This window comes from Physeter macrocephalus, chromosome 21, assembly GCF_002837175.3.
Source record: "Physeter macrocephalus isolate SW-GA chromosome 21, ASM283717v5, whole genome shotgun sequence".
In the NCBI taxonomy this organism is placed as follows: Eukaryota; Metazoa; Chordata; class Mammalia; order Artiodactyla; family Physeteridae; genus Physeter; species Physeter macrocephalus.
Window position 1 is genome coordinate 48474951 of NC_041234.1, and position 22572 is coordinate 48497522.

The 22572-nt window shown below is 38.2% G+C and overlaps 1 protein-coding gene across 1 annotated transcript in view; it reads right to left on the reverse strand.

The window, feature by feature from the left end:
* TEX11 (testis expressed 11) overlaps positions 1 to 22572 on the reverse strand; it is a 374728-nt gene that overhangs the window by 327647 nt on the left and 24509 nt on the right. The window contains exons 3-5 of the mRNA XM_028482531.1: positions 13935 to 14056; positions 7422 to 7506; positions 3333 to 3412 (exon numbers count right to left, since the gene is read on the reverse strand). Coding sequence (XP_028338332.1) covers positions 3333 to 3412; positions 7422 to 7506; positions 13935 to 14056 — 287 coding nt within the window. The remainder of the gene's footprint in view (positions 1 to 3332; positions 3413 to 7421; positions 7507 to 13934; positions 14057 to 22572) is intronic.

Below are 22572 nucleotides of genomic sequence, written 5' to 3' on the forward strand. Positions count from 1 at the left end.
TATACTACCCAAAGCAATCTACAGATTCAATGCAATCCCTATCAAATTACCAATGGCATATTTTACAGAACTAGAACAAAAATCTTAAAATTCGTATGGAGACACAAAAGACCCCAAATAGCCAAAGCAGTCTTGATGGAAAAAAACGGGGCTGGAGGAATTAGACTCCCTGACTTCAGACTATACTACAAAGCTACAGTAATCAAGACAATATGGTACTGGCACAAAAACAGAAACATAGATCAATGGAACAAGATAGAAAGCCCAGAGATAAACCCACGCACCTATGGTCAACTAATCTATGACAAAGGAGGCAAGGATATACAATGGAGAAAAGACAGTCTCTTCAGTAAGTGGTGTTGGGAAAACTGGACAGGTACATGTAAAAGAATGAAATTAGAACACTCCCTAACACCAAACACAAAAAACAAACTCAAAATGGATTAGAGACCTAAATGTAAGACCAGGCACTATAAAACTCTTAGAGGAAAACATAGGCAGAACACTCTTTGACATAAATCACAGCAAGATCTGTTTTTATCCACCTCCTAGAGTAATGGAAAGAAAAACAAAAATAATCAAATGGGACCTAATGAAACCTAAAAGCTTTTGCACAGCAAGGGAAACCATAAACAAGACAAAGAGACAACCCTCAGAATGGGAGAAAATATTTGCAAATGAATCAACGGACAAAGGATTAATCTCCAAAATATATATGCAGCTCAATATTAAAGAAACAAACAACCCAATCCAAAAACTGGCAGAAGACCTAAATAGACATTACTTCAAGGAAGACATACAGACGACCAATAAGCACATGAAAAGCTGCTCAGCCTGCACGTCCAGAGCCTGTGCTCTGCAACAGGAGAGGCCACAACAGTGCGAGGCCCGTGTACCGCAAAAAAAAAATTAAAAAATTCAGGGACTTCCCTGGTGGTGCAGTGGTTAAGAATCTGCCTGCCAATTCAGGGGACGTGGGTTTGATCCCTGGTCCGGGAAGAGCCCACATGCCGCGGAGCAACTAAGCCCGTGCACCACAACTACTGAGCTCACACGCCACAACTACTGAAGCCCACACACCCTAGGGCCCGTGTTCCGCAACTACTGAGACCACGTGCTGCAACTACTGAAGCCCGCGTGCCTAGAGCTCGTGCTCCGCAACAAGAGAAGCCACTGTGATGAGAAGCCCAGGCACTGCAACAAGAGTAGCCCCCACTCGCCACAACTAGAGAAAGTCCAGGTGCAGCAACGAAGACCCAACGCAGCCATAAATAAATAAATAAATAATAAAATAAAACAAAATTCAATCAAAATGGGTAGGTGGGAGCAATCACAAAAATCAAAAGCAAGCAGAAGCAAATAAACCTAATTATGTATCAAGTCGATAGCTTAATCATAGGGAAAGGAATTATTTCAGGTAATTTTAAGATATTTTAATAATATTAAAACAATATTTTGACTGTACATCCCTAGTGAGATATATCCTAAGAACAAAAGTGCAAAAAAATTCCTAAACGTTTTTAGAAATCATTCTTAGTAATAATATCGATATTGCTATATCCTGAAACTTATAAAAAAAATTTTCTAGGATAAAAGAGGTTATTCATTCCTTTAATGTTAGGCACCAAGATTTTTAGCACCAAAGTCACACAAATATAAAATCAAGAAGCTAAGTAAATCCCTATAATCCTAAATATCAAGTGGAAATATCAGTATGAACTCATTATATACTTTCTCTCTTAAAATATATATGTCATAGCTCTGTCCACTAAAAAGGTCTAGAAACAATAACCAATGCAATAGTAATGAGCATTTGTGACATCCAGACTGGGGGTTCTAAACAACCTTCTCCACTAAAAGAAATCAGGGCTCCTTAGAGTAATGGCTGATTCCAGGTCTAGGGTAGGAACTATACAAGATAAGCCTGGATACCTTGTCATATCAGAAACCAAATGAAACTATTAAAGACTGCTGAGGTCGTGCCAAAAGGACTCAGAATCACTTAAAGAGGCTCCTTCCAGCCCAAAATAGGACATTGTGCTTCAATAAGAATAATAACTACAATGGATTGAAGTCATTAAATATGTTAAAATCCATGAGTTCACAGTAATACTTTTTTTAAAAAAACCCACTCAGTCATCATTTAAGGATGTTACAGAACCAACTCATTATTCTGAAAACTGTTAAATAAAGGGAAAGAGTCAGGACTTTCTTATACAAAATATACTTCAGAGTAACCAAATAGTTGATGAAAGTTTCTCTCTATTCCAGTTAATAAACAAAATAACTACAGAATTAGAATATGCAGACCCCCACAGAAATAATGGATCTGGGGACAATAATCATCAAAGGACACTAACACAACAGAAAAGAGACAAGTAGACATTAGTGCCTCCTGATGGAAGTACACCATACCACCTATGAATTATTCTCGACAAAAATGAACCTGAATCAGATCAAGCTTCTAAATCTAACTACCAGTTTACAGGAAAAGCAGAGGACAAAGTACTATATTACATGACACCATAGGATGCAGTTATCAGAATCCAGAATTTAGGTAAACTACAGAACATATTAACAAAATACAAGGTGTGGACTTTAATCCTGATTCTAAAAAACCAACTGGAAAGAAGGGGGGGAGGTAAGTGGGAAGGGTTGGCGGGAGGGAAGACTGGATATTTGATGATTTTAGAAAAATCTTTATTAAATTTTATCAGGTATGATAATGGGTATTGGGTTTGAATAAAAAAGATATCCAGTCTTTTAGAGACATGTACTGAAATATTTATGGGCAAAATAATGCTTCTTTGGATTTAATTCAAAATAATCCATGGGGCCAGGGGTTTGCGGTTAGAGGAGATATAGAAGAAACAAGAGTGGTCATGAGTTGATTGATTACTCTAGCTGAGTGATAGGTAAATAGGGGAATCATACTGTCTTTTCTGCTTCGTGTGTACATTTGAGCTTTTCAATAAAATATTGTTTTAAAACACTAGGAAAAATACTTTCCACTAAAAAAACATACTTGCCTCTAGGGAGCAAGACAGGGGGTAGAAAGGGATGGAGCAGAAAACTATTACTTTGTATTACTTTCCTTACTTTTCATAAATCCTAAATTATAAGTTCAATATTTAGTCCACTGAATCACTGTAATAACAACTACAGTACTGTTGAGACCTTTAATTGTAATAGATATAATTATTATAAAAGTAACATTGCTAGAACTAAAGGATATAACCCCCTTCCAGGTTTACACTAACTTCAACCATCTACACAGGAGTAATGACTCTCTCACTGCATCTGCACTTTCTCCTGATTTAATTAGGACTTACCAAAATTTGTCTTCGAATAGTTTCTTCTGAAGCAGCTGAGCATTCACACATACATGCCAACTTGCAAGCAACATGCCGTACTGCAAAACAGTAATTAGATACCCATAAACACAAAACATTCATTCCCCTTTTATATACACATATAAAGAGAAAAGAAGAGTGAAGTGAAACCACTTTTGTTGTTAAAAATAAGAACTTTAAAGGTCTTTTTAAAAAATCAATTATCAAAAGTAAATGACCTGAAATTTACCAAATGAATCATGTGCTTAATGCTTTAGTCAGACAGATATCTAATTTTCAAATTTTAATTTCTGCCTGTCTTAAATCCCAAAGACTAACATGATGCTCTTGTACATACCATGCTGGCAGCAAAATAATTCTAAGTAGAACTGGAATCTAAAGCTATTCAACATTTGACAAAATTTCTGAACATCAGAATAGTTTAAGATTATTCTCCTAAAATGTGAAACTGTCTAAATATATTATTTTCTGCAGATGAGGTAAAAGTTCTTGAAGCATAACTTAGAAAATACAGATATCTTCATTATACAGTTCATTTACCCTGAAAATAGGAAAGTTTGAATAACTGTAACCTCTTTAGTTGTGTGGTTTCTTTCATCATAAAACATACCCAAGTTTTTAAAGATGACTTCACATATAACTGAACTAGTTGCCTTGATGTTATTAAATCTCAGCAGCCATTCTACCTATGCTAATACCATTTTTAATTAATATTCCAATGAAAAAGAGAAGATTTGCCCAGCTTAAATTACGGTAATTGAAGTAGTCAAATTTTTATTAATCATTACAAAATGTAAAATTTATTCATCCCTCAACAAATTTAATGTGTTTCTGGGAAAAAAACTTTCAGTAAAATAATTTCTAAACATATATTTACATTGTCCTGCATTTCCAATTTTGAAAATGTTTCCTTTATTTTTTTCAAAGTTTACTAATTCTTCCGTACTCTCAAGGACCCTGATCTCAATTATTTTCCCTCTCCAAAGATATCTTCAGTGCTTCCCTCTCAATTTACTCCTTCCCCTCTACCTTCAAATATATCCATCTCCCTTCCTTGAAAAAATTCAGCTAACCCCACTGTGCTTCAAGCTTCCCTCCCATTTCTCCTCTTCCTCTCATTGTCAAACTTCTTGAACTGAATGAACTACTATCTGTTTTACTGCTACTCCCTCGTCTCCTTAATGCCCTGCAACCTGTTTTGCATCTTTACCACTTTACTAAAGCTGCACTCCCAAAGATCACCTTCCCTGACTTCACAGCAACATTTCACAATGATCATAATAAACTTTTTGAAAAATACTACTTCCTATGCCTCACTCTATCCTGGTTCAGCATTGAGCAGTGTCCCTCTGTGGGAAATGTCTTAGTCCAAGAACTTTGCTCCAGCCCCACATTCTTGATCCAGCTGTGTATAGTTATCACCAATAAGCCTTCAGGCCAAAGGCACCTGAGGCTCAGACAGAATGCTACTTCAGTATAAAGATGTGTTTTTTTGTTGCTGTTGCCCTACCCTTGTCTTCTCATCAGCCTGTTCTTGGTCCCTCTATACTATAAACATCTTGGTTAGGTGCTTGCTGACTGACTCCTTGCATCTGCCTTACTCTGCTCCATCAGTGTCCACAGCTTGATATTTGAATTGACTTTAAACAACATATAGATTTGCATCCTCTGGCATCTGTGAATTCTTTACTTTTACTGTTTATTTAGCTTTAACCCATTCCTTCCTAAATCCTCAAGCATAATGTATGCCTGGTATTTTTGCCCTGGAGTCTTACCTTGTCCCTTTCACCTACTGCCTGCCATAACATGGTTTGACAACCCTATAAAAGAGTATGTACTCAATAAGTGGGTAGTGAGTCTCCTCTAGAATATTTTGACTGTTACTTGTGGTCTCCTATCCTTGCTCTTTTTCTTCCCAGTCCTTAACTGGAAGAATTAAGGTTAAAATCTCAGTACTCTGTTTTCTCAACACCATTGGTTCTTAATATTTGGTATGCATGAGAATTCCTGAGAAATTTTTTCAAATTACAGACATGCCCAGGTTTCATCCTAAACCCCCAAATCAAAACCTCCAATGGTGGAGCCTGGGCATCTGTATTTTAAAAGGCTCCACAGGTGACTCTCATTTATATCAATATCTAAGAACCACTGCTCTTTATTTTCTCCCTCAGAGAACTCAACGATTCTTGTGGCTTCAACAGTCATCTCCATGTGAATAACCATCAAATCTATAGGCAGCCCGACCTTTCTCACAAGCTCCAGTCTCACATCTCTAACCTTACTGTCACCTCAAATACAACAGGTCTAAAACTAAAGTTTAAGAGTCATTCCTCTACTTCTGCCTTTCCTATTTCTGTTCATTGTTCCATAATTCTTCCCAATAATAATAAATTGTAGTGCATAAATCTTAAATGACGTTTTGATCACAACACAATCCAGGCACACTGAATTTGTTTTTTAGACCAAATATCTTCCAATCAACAGATTTTGAGAATAAAACTTTTTAAAATCAGAGGCTTCCTGCACTACACCCAGTTTTCCACTGTATCTTAAAAGTATTATACACATAATAAGCACCCAAATATCTAAGAACTGCTACATGCAGAGTAAGTACATTAGGAAAGGTCGGTCCTAGTGCTGCAGCTCCCACTTCATCTACCAAATCCCCACTATTTGACAAGCAGTGAAAAACAGCCAGAGCAATGTTCCTTGATGTGCAGAATGGGAGAAGTTTAGAATTAAAGCATTTTAACATCGCACAGTTCACCTGTGTAGTAAGTTTCTCCCACAGATGAATTTCCAACTCTTCCCGCCGCACAACTACAAGATCTAAGGCTTCTAGGAGCAATGATATCAACATTTATCTGAGAGTTAAAGAGACAGAACTGTTCTCTAAACATCCTAATAGAGGAGTGGGCTAAAAAGTAAGTATAGTACTGACTACATCAACCACTAATTACCCTATACATACAATGAAGTTGTATACAGTTTGGTTTATATTCATAAAGATAAATACTTAGTATTAAATTCTATTTGTTGCATACAGACAAAATTCATTTGTCTACAAGCCAAGCACTCCAGAGATTCACCTTTTGGTTTGTTGCCTCAATGTATCCTTTATAATGAGACATATACTTTCCATAAATGCATTAACTGTTCCTATCCTTGTTGGAAATCAGTAACTGTCAGCACACTAGACCCTGCCCATTTAGCTAAAGCACTCAAACTCTGCCAGACAATAGATCACATTTAAAACATCTAAGCAGGGGCTTCCCTGGTGGCGCAGTGGTTGAGAGTCCGCCTGCCAATGCAGGGGACACGGGTTCGTGCCCCGGTCCGGGAGGATCCCGCATGCCGCGGAGCGGCTGGGCCCGTGAGCCATGGCCGCTGAGCCTGTGCGTCTGGAGCCTGTGCTCTGCAACGGGAGAGGCCACAACAGTGAGAGGCCCGCGTACCACAAAAAAAATAATAATAATAAAACAAATAAAACATCTAAGCAGCTGAATATCTTTTGGGGTTTTGTTTTGTTGTTGTTATTCTTGTTTGCTCTCACAAAAAACTTCTATAATTTTTCTCAGTAACTCAGTCCAATGTTCATTAACCCACCTCATGAAGAAACTATTCTTTACAAACTTTTTAATCTGAATTCCTCACATAGCAACATTTTTCATTATTTTATTAATGGAGAGGAGAAACTACTATTTGATGGTTCTTCAGAATCCTGAAGATTCTGATCATCTCTTCTCCAAGGAAATAATCCATGTCCTTTGAAATTTTTCAAGTTCTCATTTTCCCGCCTCATTTTTAATCATCTCTGCTGTTCACCAGCAGACTATTTCTTGCAGTTACGCTTTTAAATTTCTATTAATAAGGAGCTAAGCTCTGAAAAACCACAAAACCAAGGCAGGGTTTGCTTGAGAAATCACTGCTTATGGGTTGTTTTGTTTAGTTTACTTTTAACAAATTTGCGTCTAAGAACAGGTCAAAATATTATTTAAACTGCAGGAACACAATCTAATGTATAATAAGAATACTCCTCATAATATGAGTCACAAAACATATACGTACATTTAGCGCTCTGCTCTTCACTTAAACCCAAAGTTGTTTTCTTGATAACTACCCAGTTCCACAGGTTTACTGCCATTTCTTCAATCTGTACAACAGAAACATTTTCTTAGCCACTTAAAATACTGTCCACCTCCAATGATATTTTCTTTCGTGCATGTTTCACGTTTATGTGACTACTGTGGGTCATTTACAGGTCCTCCATAATCTAGTCCCATTTTAACTTTTCTCCCAAAAACTTACCCACAGAGTAATAATCTTATTGTCCCATGAACACAACTTGTTCATTCCTGCGTACCTTTATTCATACTGTTGGCTTCACTTGATATACCTCCTCCCATGATCTTTATGTAACTCAAATCCAAATTCACCCTCACCAAGAACATACATGAAGTTTTAAGCAACCATAACAGTCTTCACTGGTCTCTCTCTTCTTTGAATTCCTATATTAACTAAGTTTTACATAACTGAGCAATTAACTATGCTACTGTGTATCATTTATTGTTTTTATTGTTACTCTTATTTCCCAACTAGACTCCTTGAAATCAAAGATCATATCTCAATTTATGTAGCACTTATACTACCTGCCAAAGTGCTAAATAAAGAACACATATTAAAATAATAAGATTTGTTGTTTTATTATGTTCTGTTCTAGGGACTATGGGGGCAAAGATTCTACTAGCTTCTTCTGGTTTTATCTCTCTCTCAGGTGGAACATAGTCAACTGGATGGAAAAATAAATCAAGCTCATAGTATCTCAAGAATAAAATTTGCAGTAGATTAGTTTCTGGCAAGAGATCTCTGAAGGCAATAGTTGGTCCTGCGTGCTACTATTGCCTCAGACCAATATGCCATAGCTCTGGCCTAAATCTCCCGGTGTGCTATAGTGACTATGATAGAAGCTATATACCATTATCTTATCATAAACATATTGGTAGTAATACGACTAAGAGGAATAACTGGAAAAAAAATTTTAAACTCAGTTTGTGTACAGTAACAGTACACAACTGTATTTTAGTTTATTTCCTCAAGACCACTTTTGCCCCCTATAATTCCACATTTCCCTGATGAGCTTCCCTTTAAATGGATTATTTATTTAGCATGGCCATCATTTCACTACTATTCTGCAGCTAATTATCATGCTCATCTCCATCTATCTCACACAGTATCCCCATGCCACAGTTGACCTAATGATGACTTTCACATGAAATATTATTTGATTTGTTTCATCAAAAGCACATGGAGTTAATATTTGACTTAAAATTTCCCAGAGAAACAAATGGTATTTAGGTGCAAAAATAAACATGCAGAGTAAAACAGCTTAAAGCTGCCATTTGGGGTATTTTGGAAAGCAATTTGACAACATGTAAAAAGAGCCAAAAAATGTTCATACCTTTTTTCTTAACATTTTTATTGGAGTATAATTGCTTTACAATGGTATGTTAGTTTCTGCCTTATAACAAAGTGAATCAGTTATACATGTACATATGTGCCAATATCTCTTCCCTCTTGCGTCTCCCTCCCTCCCACCCTCCCTATCCCACCCTTCTAGCTGGTCACATAGCACCGTGCTGATCTCCCTGTGCAATGTGACTGCTTCTCACTAGCTATCTATTTTACATTTGGTAGTATACATATGTCCACATATACACTACTACTCTCTCACTTTCTCCCAGCTTACCCTTCCCCCTCCCCGTGTCCTCAAGTCCATTCTCTAGTAGGTCTGCATCTTTATTACCATCTTGCCCCTAGGGTTTTTTTTTTTAATATATTTATTTATTTATTTTTGGTTGCGTTAGGTCTTCAATGCTGCTCGCGGGCTTTCTCTAGTTGTGGCGAGCAGGGGCTACTCTTCGTTGCAGTGCGTGGGCTTCTCATGTTGCAGAGCACAGGCTCTAGGCACGTGGGCTTCAGTAGTTGTGGCACGCAGGCTCAGTAGTTGTGGTGCACGGGCTTAGTTGCTCCGCGGCATGTAGAATGTTCCTGGACCAGGGCTCAAACCCATGTCCCCTGCATTGGCAGGAGGATTCTTAACCACTGCACCACCAGGGAAATCCCTGCCCCTAAGTTCTTCAAGACCAATTTTTTTTAGATTCCATATATATGTGTTAGCATACAGTATTTGGTTTTCTCTTTCTGACTTACTTCACTCTGTATGACAGACTCTAGGTCCATCCACCTCACTACAAATAACTCAATTGTGTTTCTTTTTATGCCTCAGTAATATTCCACTGTATATATGTGCCACATCTTCTTTATCCACTCATCTGTTGATGGACACTTAGGTTGCTTCCATGTCCTGGCTATTGTAAATAGGGCTGCAATGAACATTGTGGTACATGACTCTTTTTGAATTATGGTTTTCTCAGGGTATATGTCCAGGAGTGGGATTGCTGGGTCATATGGTAGTTCTACTTGTAGTTTTTGAAGGAACCTCCATACTGTTCTCCATAGTGGCTGTATCAATTTACATTCCCACCAACAGTGCAAGAGGGTTCCCTTTTCTCCACACCCTCTCCAGAATTTATTGTTTGTAGATTCTTTGATGATGGCCTTTCTGACCAGTGTGAGATGATATCTCATTGTAGTTTTGATTTGCATTTCTCTAATGATTAATGATGTTGAGCATTCTAAAAAGAGACTTCTATGTAAAAAAATATACTAACAACTTTAGAACTCATTAACAAATTTAACAAGGTTGCAGGATACAAGATCAATACATGAAAAACAAGTACATTAGCAATGAATAATCTGAAAATTAAATTACGAAAACAATACAGCTACAATAACATCAAAAAAAATAAAACGTAGAAAATTTAACAAAAAAGTACGAAACTTACACTCCAAACTAAAAACGTTGAAAAAATTAAACAATATATGGAAAGACATACCATTTTATGGCTTAGAACACTTAATATTGTTAAGTTGGCAATACTCCCCAAATTGATCTATGAATTTATGCACTACCCATCAAAATTCCAGCTGCCTTCTTTGCAGAAATTGGCAAGCAGATCCTAAATTTCATATGGAAATTCAAGGGACCCCAGGATAGTCAAAATGATCTTGAAAGAGAAGAACAAAGTTAAAGGACTCACATTTCCAATTTCAAAACTTTCTACAAAGCTACAATAATCAGGAGAGTGTAGTACTGGCATAAGGACAGACATATAGATAAATGGAATAGACCTGAGAATCCAGAAATAAACCCTCATATTTATGGGCATTTGATTTTTGATAAGGATACTAACACAAATTTAATGGGGAAAGAACAGTCAACAAACATACTGGGACAGCTTGATATCCACATGCAAAAGAATGAATTTGGATCCCTTCCTCATACGATATGCAAAAGTAAACTCAAAATGAATCATAAACCTAAAGGTAAGAACTAAAACTATAAAACTCTTAGAAGAAAACATAACAGTAAATCTTCACGACCCTGGGTTAGGAAAAGCCTCCTTAGATATAACACCAAAAGTATAAACAATAAAAGAAAGACTTGATAAGTTAGACTTCATCAAAATTTTAAACTTTTTTGCTTCAGAGGATACAATCAAGAAAGTGAAAAGATAACTCACAGAATGGGAGAAAATATTTTGCAAGTCACGTATCTGGTAAGTGACTTGTATCTGGAATAAATAAAGAACTCCTACTACTCATAATAAAAAGACAACTCAATTTAAAAATTGGCAAAGGATCTTAATAGATATTTCTCCAAATAAAATATGCAAATGACCAATAAGCACATGAGAAGATGCTCAACATCATCAGTCATCAGGGAAACAAATTAATCACAATGAGATACCACCTCACACCCATTAGGATGACTACTATCAAAAAACAGAAATAACAAGTGTTGGTAAGGATGTAGAGAAACTGGAACCCTTGTGTATTACTGATGGGAATTTAAAATGGTGCAGCCACTATGGTAAACAGTATGGCAGTTCCTCAAAAAATTAAAAATAGAATTACCATATGATCCAGCAATTCAACTTCTGGGTGTATACCCCAAAGAATTGAAAGCAGGGACGTGAACAGATACTTTTATACCCATGTTCATAGCTGCATTATTCACAAAAGCCAAAAGGTGGAAGCAGTTCAAGTACCTATGGACTGATATAATAAACAAAATGTGGTATGTACACATAAGGGAATATTATGAAGCCTTAAAAAGGACAGAAATTCTGGGGGAGGGGAAAAAAGAAGGCAGAAATTCTGACACATACTACACCATGGATAAATCTGAGGACATTATACTGAGTGAAATATGCCAGTCACAAAGCGATAAATACTGTATGATTCCACTTATATGAAGTACCAAGAGTAGTCAAACTTATAGAGGTAGAAAGTAGAATGGTGGTTGCCAGGGTCTGGGGGAAAGGGAGAATGGGGAGTTATTGTTTAATAGGTATAGAATTTCAGTTTTGCAAGATGGAGAGTTCTGGAGATTGGTTGCACAACGATGTGAATGTACTCAATACTACTGAATTTTACATTTAAAAACAGTTAAGATGGTAAATTTTACATTATGTATACTACACCACAATTAAAAAATAAAACAAACACAATGAGATACTACTTCACACTCACTAGGATGACTATAATCAAAAAGCTAATAATAAGTATTGGTGATGATGTGGAAAAATTGGGTCACTGATATGCTGCTGGTGGGAATGTAAAATGGTACAGTCACTTTGGAAAACAATCTGGCAGCTCCTCAAAAGTTAAACAGAGTTATCATATGACCAGCAATGTCACTCCTAGGTATATACCTAAGAGAAATAAAAACATAAAAACCTGTACATGAATGTTCATAGCAGCATTATTCATAGTAGCCAAAAGGTGTAAACAACCCAAATGTTCATCAACAGATGAATGGATATACAAAACATGATACACCCAAAGAATGGAATATTATCAGCCATTAAAGGTAATGAAGTACATGGGACTTCCCTGGTGGCGCAGTGGTTAAGAATCTGCCTGCCAATGCAGGGGACATGGGTTCAAGCCCTGGTCTGGGAAGATCCCACATGCTGCACAGCAACTAATCCCATGCGCCACAACTACTGAGCCTGTGCTCCAGAGCCCACGTGCCACAACTACTGAAGCCCGCGTGCCTAGAACCCATGCTTCACAACTAGAGAAGCCACCGCAATGAGAAGCCTTCACACCACAACGAAGAGTAGCCCCCGCTCGCCGCAACTAGAGAAAGCCCACGCACATCAATGAAGACCCAATGCAGCCAATCAATCAATAAATAAAACTCAAGCTTTCAAATGGAAATTAGAATTTTTAAAAAAAGTAATGAAGTACAGATACATGCTACAACATGGAAGAACCTTGAAAACATGCTAAGTGACAGAAGTCAGTCCCAAAAGACCACATATTGTACAATTCCATTTATATAACATGCCCAGGATAGGTAAATCCATAGAAATGGAAAGTAGATTAGAGGTTGCCTAGAGCTGGAGGAGAGAGGAGGAAATGGAGAGTGTCTGTGAATGGGTGCAAGGTTTCTTTCGGAGGTGATGAAAATGTTCTAAAGTTAACTGTGGTGATGGGTGCACAACTCCGTGAAATACTAAAAATCAATGAATTGTACACTTGAAATGGGTAAATTATATGGCATATGAATTATATATAAATAAAGTTATATATATAAAGTTATATATATATGAGACATATTTACAACAAACTTTATTCTCACCTTTCCATATGTGCATTCACCAAAATGGAAGGATCTGCCCAAAGTAAACATTCCCAAAAGTATTTCAGAACCTCAAGGCAATTTCAAAATTAAGTGACAGACCTCCAATTAAACACTAGGAAAAAAAAAAAAAAGCACCACTGAAGGCTTATATTCAACTGAGTTCCCCACTACCAGGTACCACGTAGTTTCTTACTTTGCTGCAGAAGGAAGGAAAAGAGAACTATTATTATTTTTATTTATTTATTTATTTATTTTATTGGCTGTGTTGGGTCTTCATTGCTGCATGCAGGTTTTCTCTAGTTGCAGCGAGCAGGGGCTACTCTTCATTGTGGTGTGCAGGCTTCTCATCATAGTGGCTTCTCTTATTATGGCACACGGGCTTAGTTGCTCCGTGGCATGTGGGATCTTCCAGGACCAGGGCTCGAACCCATGTCCCCTGCATTGGCAGGCAGATTCTTAACCACTGCACCACCAGGGAAGCCCGAGAACTATTATTAAGTGACTAAATACTATGCACCCAGGACCTTAAATATGTTATTTTGTTTACTATTCACAACAACACTGGGAGGTGGGTTTTATTATGCCTCTTTTATCAGATGAGAAAACTGAAGCCTAGACAGATTAAATAGTACATATTAAATTTGAGACATATTTTTCCATTGGTTTCTAAAACACTATTTTTCCTAAATGTGCCATTAGGCTTGATTTCCATGTATGTAGATTTCATGTTAATCATGAAGTCTATCTTTTTACTTATACATTAATTAAAACAGTGAATCATCAAAACTTATAAACAAAATACCAACCTGAGAGTCCTGTATTTCAGGCATAGACTCCCTGTTGATATTTGCTATGTCCACGAAGAGTCTATCAATTGTCTCAGGTATCACAGGTGAACGGTCTTTTACAACCAGGTTTTCAACAACTTCTGAAACAACAATAAATGATAAAAGTGCTGTGAACTACCAACATTGGCTGAAAGTAGCAAATCATTCTGAAATCTATTCCTAGACCTTCTGTCAAATGAATACAGCATGGAGAAACTTCAATACTCCTTAGAGTAAAACCAAACTGGAGATAAAGTTTATTCTAGCTAAAGGCAAAGCATAATTTTCAAATAAAGTTTGTATTTCCTGGGAGTCACTTGTTTATAACTTAATCATCATTACTCATTCTCAAAGTAAAATGCATTGATTTCACGAAGTCATGTTATTATAGGTCATCTTAAAACTACAGAAGAGAAATTAACAATGTCTTCAAATCTACAAAATGCAGAAATTCTGAAGGGAGACTTAGATACATGCCCTGTAAAACTAAAATACTTATTAATACTTTAAAGCATTAGACAGACATATGCTGAAGTCTTGACCTTACTTTGTGAGACAAATATGACATGCTCAATTAGCAACATTAGCCAGTTATTGAATCTGTACAAATGATGTCACCATTTTCTAAACAGTCTTGAGCTCCAGACCCGATATAGATGACTCTTATTAGGCCATACAATTCCTTAAAACCCAAACATGATGTAGAACCATAATTGATGCCTTTCATATTATCAAAATTGAGGTTTTTCCAAACTCGTGTAACAGAGCTCTCCATAACCTACATGTCTCTAATTTCTTGCAACATTTCTGAGCATTAACTAGCAAGAATGTTGTTAATATTCATGACAATACCATAAGAGCACCTTCTGGAAGATTTTTAATCTGCTACAATAAACAGATTTTTAACCGGCTACAACAAACAACAAATCTGCTAAATGAAAAATTTTCAGGACTTCCCTGGTGGCACATTAGTTAAGAATCCGCCTACCAATGCAGGGGGTACGGGTTCGAGCCCTGATCCAGGAAGATCCAAAATTCTACAGAAGCAAATAAGCCCGTACGCCTCAACTACAGAGCCCGCACTCCGGAGCCCGTGAGCCACAACTACTGAGCCCGCGTGCCTAGAGCCCATGCTCTGCAACAAGAGAAGCCACCACAATGAGAAACCCGCACACCACAACAAAGAGTAGCCCCCACTCGCCGCAACTAGAGAAAGCCCGCGTGCAGCAACAAAGACCCAACGCAGCCATAAATAAATAATTTTTTTTTTAAAAAAAGAAAACTTTTCAGTTAAATATCAGAAAATAGATTCACATAGAGACTTCACAAAGCAACTTATTTTCAAATACACTCAAACATTTTTTAAAGCTCATAGACTCTTTATAACCCACTGCATGATCAGAGTTATTAGGGAAAATATACCATACATATTTCATATGCCTCAAGTAATGATACAATGAAAAGAAAAATCTCTAGCTTCCTTACTCCCATAAATTAGTTAACAGAAAGACTAATATTAAATATCTTGATTCTTCTAAGATTAGGTAAGCATTAGGCTGAGAAGTATATATATTATAGCCCTTGCTCAAAATATTGATAACAGAACTAGGAAAGTTTAGAATGGGAGAAAATATGTGCAAATCATATATCTGATAAGAGCTTAATATACAAAATATATAAAGAAATCATACAACTTAACAGCAAAAGAAAATCCAATTTAAAAATGTCTGAATAGACACTTTTCCAAGGAAAACATAGTGAAGGCCAACAGGTACATGAAGAAAAAGATGTTCAACATCATTAATCATCAAGGAAATGCAAATCAAAACCATAATGAGATATCACCTCACACCTGTTAGAATGGCCATCATCAAAAGAGAAGCAATAACAAGTATCGGCGGGGATGTGGAGAAAAGGGAACCCTCAACACTGTTCGTGGAAATGTAAATTGGTGCAGCCACTATGGAAAACAGTAGGGAGGTTCCTCAAAAAATTAAAAATAGAACTACCATATGATCCAGCAATTCGACTTCTGGGTATTTATCTGAAGAAAATGAAAACACTAACTTGAAAAGACCTGTGCAACCCCACGTTCATTGCAGCATTATTTACAATAGCCAAGATGTGGAAAGAACCTAAGTCTCCATCGATGAATGGATTTTTAAAATGTGGTAAGGGCTTCCCTACTGGCACAGTGGTTAAAAATCCGCCTGCCAATGCAGGGGACACGGGTTCGGGTCCTGGTCCAGGAAGATCCCACATGCCACGGAGCAACTAAGCCCGTGCACCACAACACTGAGCCTGCGCTCTAGAGCCTGCGAGGCACAACTGCTGAGCCCACGTGCCACAACTAATGAAGCCCGTGCGCCTAGAGCCCGTGCTCCGCAACAAGAGAAGCCACCACAATGAGAAGCCCGCGCTCCACAATGAAGAGCAGCCCCCGGTCGCCGCAACTAGAGAAAGCCCGCGGGCAGCAACGAAGACCCAATGCAGCCAAAATCAATCAATAAATTAATTAATTAATTTTTTAAAATGTGGTAAATATATACAATAAAATGTTATTCAGCCATAAAAAAGAATGAAATCTTGCCATCTGCAACATGAATGGACCTTAAAGGTGTTATACTAAGTGAAATAAGTCACACAGAGAAAGACAAATACCATATGATCTCACTTAGATGTGGAAACATTTTATAAAAACAAGGCTCATAGATACAGGAAACAGACTGGTGGTTGCCAGAAGCAGGAAGTGGAGGGGGGGCCAAATGGGTAAAGGAAGTCAAAAGGTACAAGCTTCCAGTTATAAAATAAATAGAACATAGGGATGTAATATACAGTATGGCAACTATAGTTATTACTGTACTGTATATTTTAAAATTGTTAAGAGTAAATCTTGGGAGGAGCTTCAAGATGGCAGAGGAGTAAGACCTGGAGATTACCTTCCTTCCCACAAATACATCAGAAATACATCTACATGTGGAACAATTCCTACAGAACACCTACTGAACACTGGCACAAGACCTCAGACTTCCCAAAAGGCAAGAAACTACCCGCGTACATGGGTATGGCAAAAGAAAAAAGAAAAAACAGAGACAAAAGAATAGGGATGGGACCTGGACCTCTGGGAAGGAGCTGTGAAGGAGGAAAGGTTTCCACACACTAGGAAGCCCCATCGCGGGCGGAGACTGCAGGTGGCAGAGGGGGAAGCTTCAGAGCCACGGAGAACAGCACAGCAACAGGGGTGCGGAGGGCAAAGCAGAGAGATTCCCGCACAGAGGATCGGTGCTGACCAGCACTCACCAGCCCGAGAGGCTTATCTGCTCACCCGCTGGGGCGGGCGGGGTCTGGGAGCTGACGCTCAGGCTTCGAAGGTCAGATCCCAGGGAGAAGACTGGGGTTGGCTGTGTGAACACAGCCTGAAGGGGGCTAGTAAGCCACAGGTGGCCGGGAGGGAGTCCAGGAAACAGTCTGGAGCTGCCGAAGAGGCAAGAGACTTTTTCTTGCCTCTTTGTTTCCTGGTGCGCAAGCAGAGGGGATTCAGTGCACACATAAAGGAGCTACAGAGATGGGCGCGAGCTGCAGCTTTCAGCGCGGACCCCAGAGAAGGGCATGAGACGCTAAAGCTGCTACTGCAGCCACCAATAAACCAGTGTGCAAGCACAGGTCACTCTCCACACCGCCCCTCCTGGGAGCCTGTGCAGCCTGCCACTGCCAGGGTCTCGAGATTCAGGGACAACTTCCCCGGGAGAACACACGGTGCACCTCAGGCTGGTGCAACGTCACGCTGGGCTCAGCCGCTGCAGGCTGGCCCTGAACTCCATATCCCTCCCTCCCCGCCTGGCCTGAGAGATCCAGAGCACCCGAATCAGCTGCTCCTTTAACACCGTCCAGTCTGAGCGAAGAACAGACACCCTCAGGCAACCTACACACAGAGGTGGGTCCAACTCCAAAGCTCAACCCCAGGAGCTGTGCAAATAAAGAAGAGAAAGGGAAATTTCTCCCAGCAGCCTCAGGAGCAGTGGATTAAATCTCCACAATCAACTTGATGTATCCTGCATCTGTGAAATACCTAAATAGATAATGAATGATCCTAAATTGACGAGGTGGACATTGGGAGCAACGATATATATTTTTTTCCCTTTTTCTCTTTTTGTGAGTGTGTATGTGTGTGCTTCTGCGTGTGATTTTCTCTGTATAGCTTTGCTTCTGCCATTGGTACTAGGGTTCTGTCTGTCCGTTTTTTTTTTTGTGGCTGTAGTTTTAGTATAGTTTTTAGCGCTTGTTATCATTGGTGGATTTGTTTTTTGGTTTGGTTTGGTTGCTCTCTGCTTTCTTTCCTCCTTTTTTTAAATTACTTAAAAAATTTTTTTAAATTATTTTTTATTTTAATAACGTTATATTATTTTATCTTCCCCTTTCTTTCTTTTTTTTCTCCCTTTTATCCTGAGCCATGTGTATGACAGGCTCTTGGTGCTCCAGCTAGGCGTCAGGGCTGTGCCTCTGAGATGGGAGAGCCAAGTTCAGGACACTGGTCCACAAGAGACCTCCCAGCTCCACGTAATATCAAACGGCGAAAATCTCCCAGACATCTCCACCCCATCGCCAAGACCCAGTTCCACTCAATGACCTGCAAGCTACAGTGCTGGACACCCTATGCCAAACAACTAGAAAGACAGGAACACAACCCCACCCAGTAGCAGAGAGGCTGCCTAAAATCATAATAAGGCCACAGACACCAGAAAACACACCAGCAGACATGGACCTGCCCACCAGAAAGAAAAGAACCAGCCTCATTCACCAGAACACAGGCACTAGTCCCCTCCACCAGGAAGCCTACACAACCCACAGAACCAACCTTAGCCACTGGGGGCAGACACCAAAAACAACAGGAATGACAAACGTGCAGCCTGCGAAAAGGAGAACCCAAACACGGTAAGTTAAGCAAAATGAGAAGACAGAGAAACACACAGCAGATGAAGGAGCAAGGCAAAAACCCACCAGACCTAACAAATAAAGCAGAAATAGGCAGTCTACCTGAAAAAGAATTCAGAATAATGATAGTAAAGATGATCCGAAATCTTGGAAATAGAGAAAAATGCAAGAAACATTTAACAAGGACCTAGAAGAACTAAAGAGGAAACAAACAGTGATGAACAACACAATAAATGTAATGAAAAATTCTCTAGAAGGGATCAATAGCAGAATAACTGAGGCAGAAGAACGGATAAGTGATGTGGGAGAGAAAATAGTGGAAATAACTAGTGCAGAGCAGAATAAAGAAAAAAAGAATGAAAAGAATTGAGGAGAGTCTCAGAGACCTCTGGGACAATATAAAACTCACCAACATTCGAATTATAGGAGTCCCAGAAGAAGAAGACAAAAAGAAAGGGACTGAGAAAATATTTCAAGAGATTATACTTGAAAACTTCCCTAATATGGGAAAGGAAATAGTTCATCAAGACCAGGAAGCACAGAGAGTCCCATACAGGATAAATCCAAGGAGAAACATGCGAAGACACATATTAATCAAACTATCAAAAATTAAATACAAAGAAAAATATTAAAAGCAGCAAGAGAAAAACAACAAATAACATACAAGAGAATCCCCATAAGTTTGACAGATGATCTTTCAGCAGAAACTCTGCAAGCCAGAAGGGAGGGACAGGACATATTAAAAGTGATGAAGGAGAAAAACCTACAACCAACATTACTCTACCCAGCAAGGATCTCATTCAGATTTGATGGACAAATTAAAAGGTTTACAGACAAGCCAAAGCTAAGAGAATTCAGCACCACCAAACCAGCTTTACAACAAATGCTAAAGGAACGTCTCTAGGCAGGAAACACAAGAGGAGAAAATGACCTAGAATTACAAACCCAGAACAATTAAAAAATGGTAGTAGAAACATATGTATTGATAATTACCTTAAATGTAAATGGATTAAATTTTCCAACCAAAAGACACAAACTGGATGAATGGATACAAAAACAACACCTGTATATATGCTGTCCACAAGAGACCCACTTCAGACCTAGGGACACATACAGACTGAAAGTGAGGGGATGGAAAAAGATATTCCATGCAAAGGGAAATCAGAAGAAAGCTGGAGTAGCAATTCTCATATCAGACAAAACAGACTTTAAAACAAAGAGTATTACAAGAGAAAAACAAGGACACTACATAATGATCAAGGGATCAATCTAAGAAGAAGATATAACAATTGTAAATATTTATGCACCCAACATAGGAGCACCTCAATACATAAGGCAAATACTAACAGCTATAAAAGGTGAAATCGACAGTAACACCAGCACAGTAGGGGACTTTAACACCCCACTTTCACCAATGCACAGATCATCCAAAATGAAAATAAATAAGGAAACACAATCTTTAAATGATACATTCAACAAGATGAGTTTAATTAATATTTATAGGACATTCCATCCAAAAATAACAGAATACACATTCTTCTCAAGTGCTCATGGAACATTCTCCAGGATAGATCATACCTTGGGTCACAAATCAAGCCTCGGTAAATTTAAGAAAATTGAAATTGTGTCAAATATCTTTTCTGACCACAACGCTATGAGACTAGATATCAATTACAGGAAAAAAATGTGTAAAAAGTACAAACGCATGGAGGCTAAACAATACACTACTTAATAGCCAAGAGATCACTGCAGAAATCAAAGAGGAAATCAAGAAATACCTAGAAACAAATGACTATGAAAACACGACAACCCAAAACCTATGGGATGCAGCAACAGCAGTTCTAAGACGGAGGTTTATAGCAATACAATCCTACCTTAAGAAACAAGAAACATCTCAAATAAACAACCTAAACTTACACCTAAAGTAATTAGAGAAAGAAGAACAAAAAAAACCCCAAAGTTAGCAGAAGAAACCATAAAGATGAGATCAGAAAATGATGAAAAAGAAATGAAGGAAACGATAGCAGAGATCAATAAAACTAAAAGCTGGTTCTTTGAGAAGATAAACAAATAGATAAACCATTAGCCAGACTCATAAGAAGAAAAGGGAGAAGACTCAAATCAATAGAATTAGAAATGAAAAAGGAGAAGTAACAACTGACACTGCAGAAATACAAAGGATCATGAGAGATTACTACAAGCAACTATACGCCAATAAAATGAAGAAATGGACAAATTCTTAGAAATGCACAACCTTCCGAGACTGAACCAGGAAGAAATGGAAGATATGAGCAGACCAATCACAAGCACTGAAATTGAAACTGTGATTAAAAATCTTCCAACAAACAGAAGCCCAGGACCAGATGGCTTCACAGGCGAATTCTATCAAACATTTAGAGAAGAGCTAACACCTATCCTTCTCAAACTCTTCCAAAATATAGCAGAGGGAGGAACACTCTCAAACTCATTCTACGAGGCCACCATCACCCTGATACCAAAACCAGAGAAAGATGACACAATGAAAGAAAACTACCAGCCAATATCACTGATGAACACAGATGCAAATATCCCCAACAAACTACTACCAAACAGAATGCAACAGCACATTAAAAGGATTATACACCATGATCAAGTGGGGTTTATCCCAGGAATGCAAGGATTCTACAGTATACGCAAATCAATCAACGTGATACACCATACTAACAAACTGAATGAGAAAAACAATATGATCATCTCAAGAGATGCAGAGAAAGCTTTTGACAAAATTCAACACCCATTTATGATAAAAACCCACCAGAAAGTAGGCATAGAGGGAACTTTCCTCAACATAATAAAGGCCAGGTATGACAAACCCACAGCCAACATCGTCCTCAATGGTGAAAAACTGAAAGCATTTCCACTAAGATCAGCAACAAGACAAGGTTGCCCACTCTCACCACTATTGTTCAACATAGTTTTGGAAGTTTTAGTCACAGCAATCAGAGAAAGAAAGAAATAAAAGGAATCCAAATAGGAAAAGAAGAAGTAAAGCTGTCACTGTTTGCAGATGACATGATACTATACATAGAGAATCCTAAAGATGCTACCAGAAAACTACTAGAGCTAATAAATGAATTTGGTAAAGTAGCAGGATACAAAATTAATGCACAGAAATCTCTTGCATTCCTATACACTAATGATGAAATACCTGAAAGTGAAATTAAGAAAACACTCCCATTTACCACTGCAACAAAAAGAATAAAATATCTAGGAATAAACCTACGTAAGGAGACAAAAGACCTGTATGCAGAAAATTATAAGACACTGATGAAAGAAATTAAAGATAATACTAATAGGTGAAGAGGTATACCATGTTCTTGGCTTGGAAGAATCAACATTGTGAAAATGACTATACCACCCAAGGCAATCTACAGATTCAATGCAATCCCTATCAAACTGCCACGGGCATTTTTCACAGAACTAGAACAAAAAAAATCTCACAATTCGTATGGAAACACAAAAGACCCCGAATAGCCAAAGCAATCTTAAGAAAGAAAACAAGAGCTGGAGGAATCAGGCTCCCTGACTTCAGACTATAATACAAAGGTACAGTAATCAAGACAGTATGGTACTAGCACAAAAACAGAAATATAGATCAATGGAACAGGATAGAAAGCCCAGAGATAAACCCACACACATATGGTCA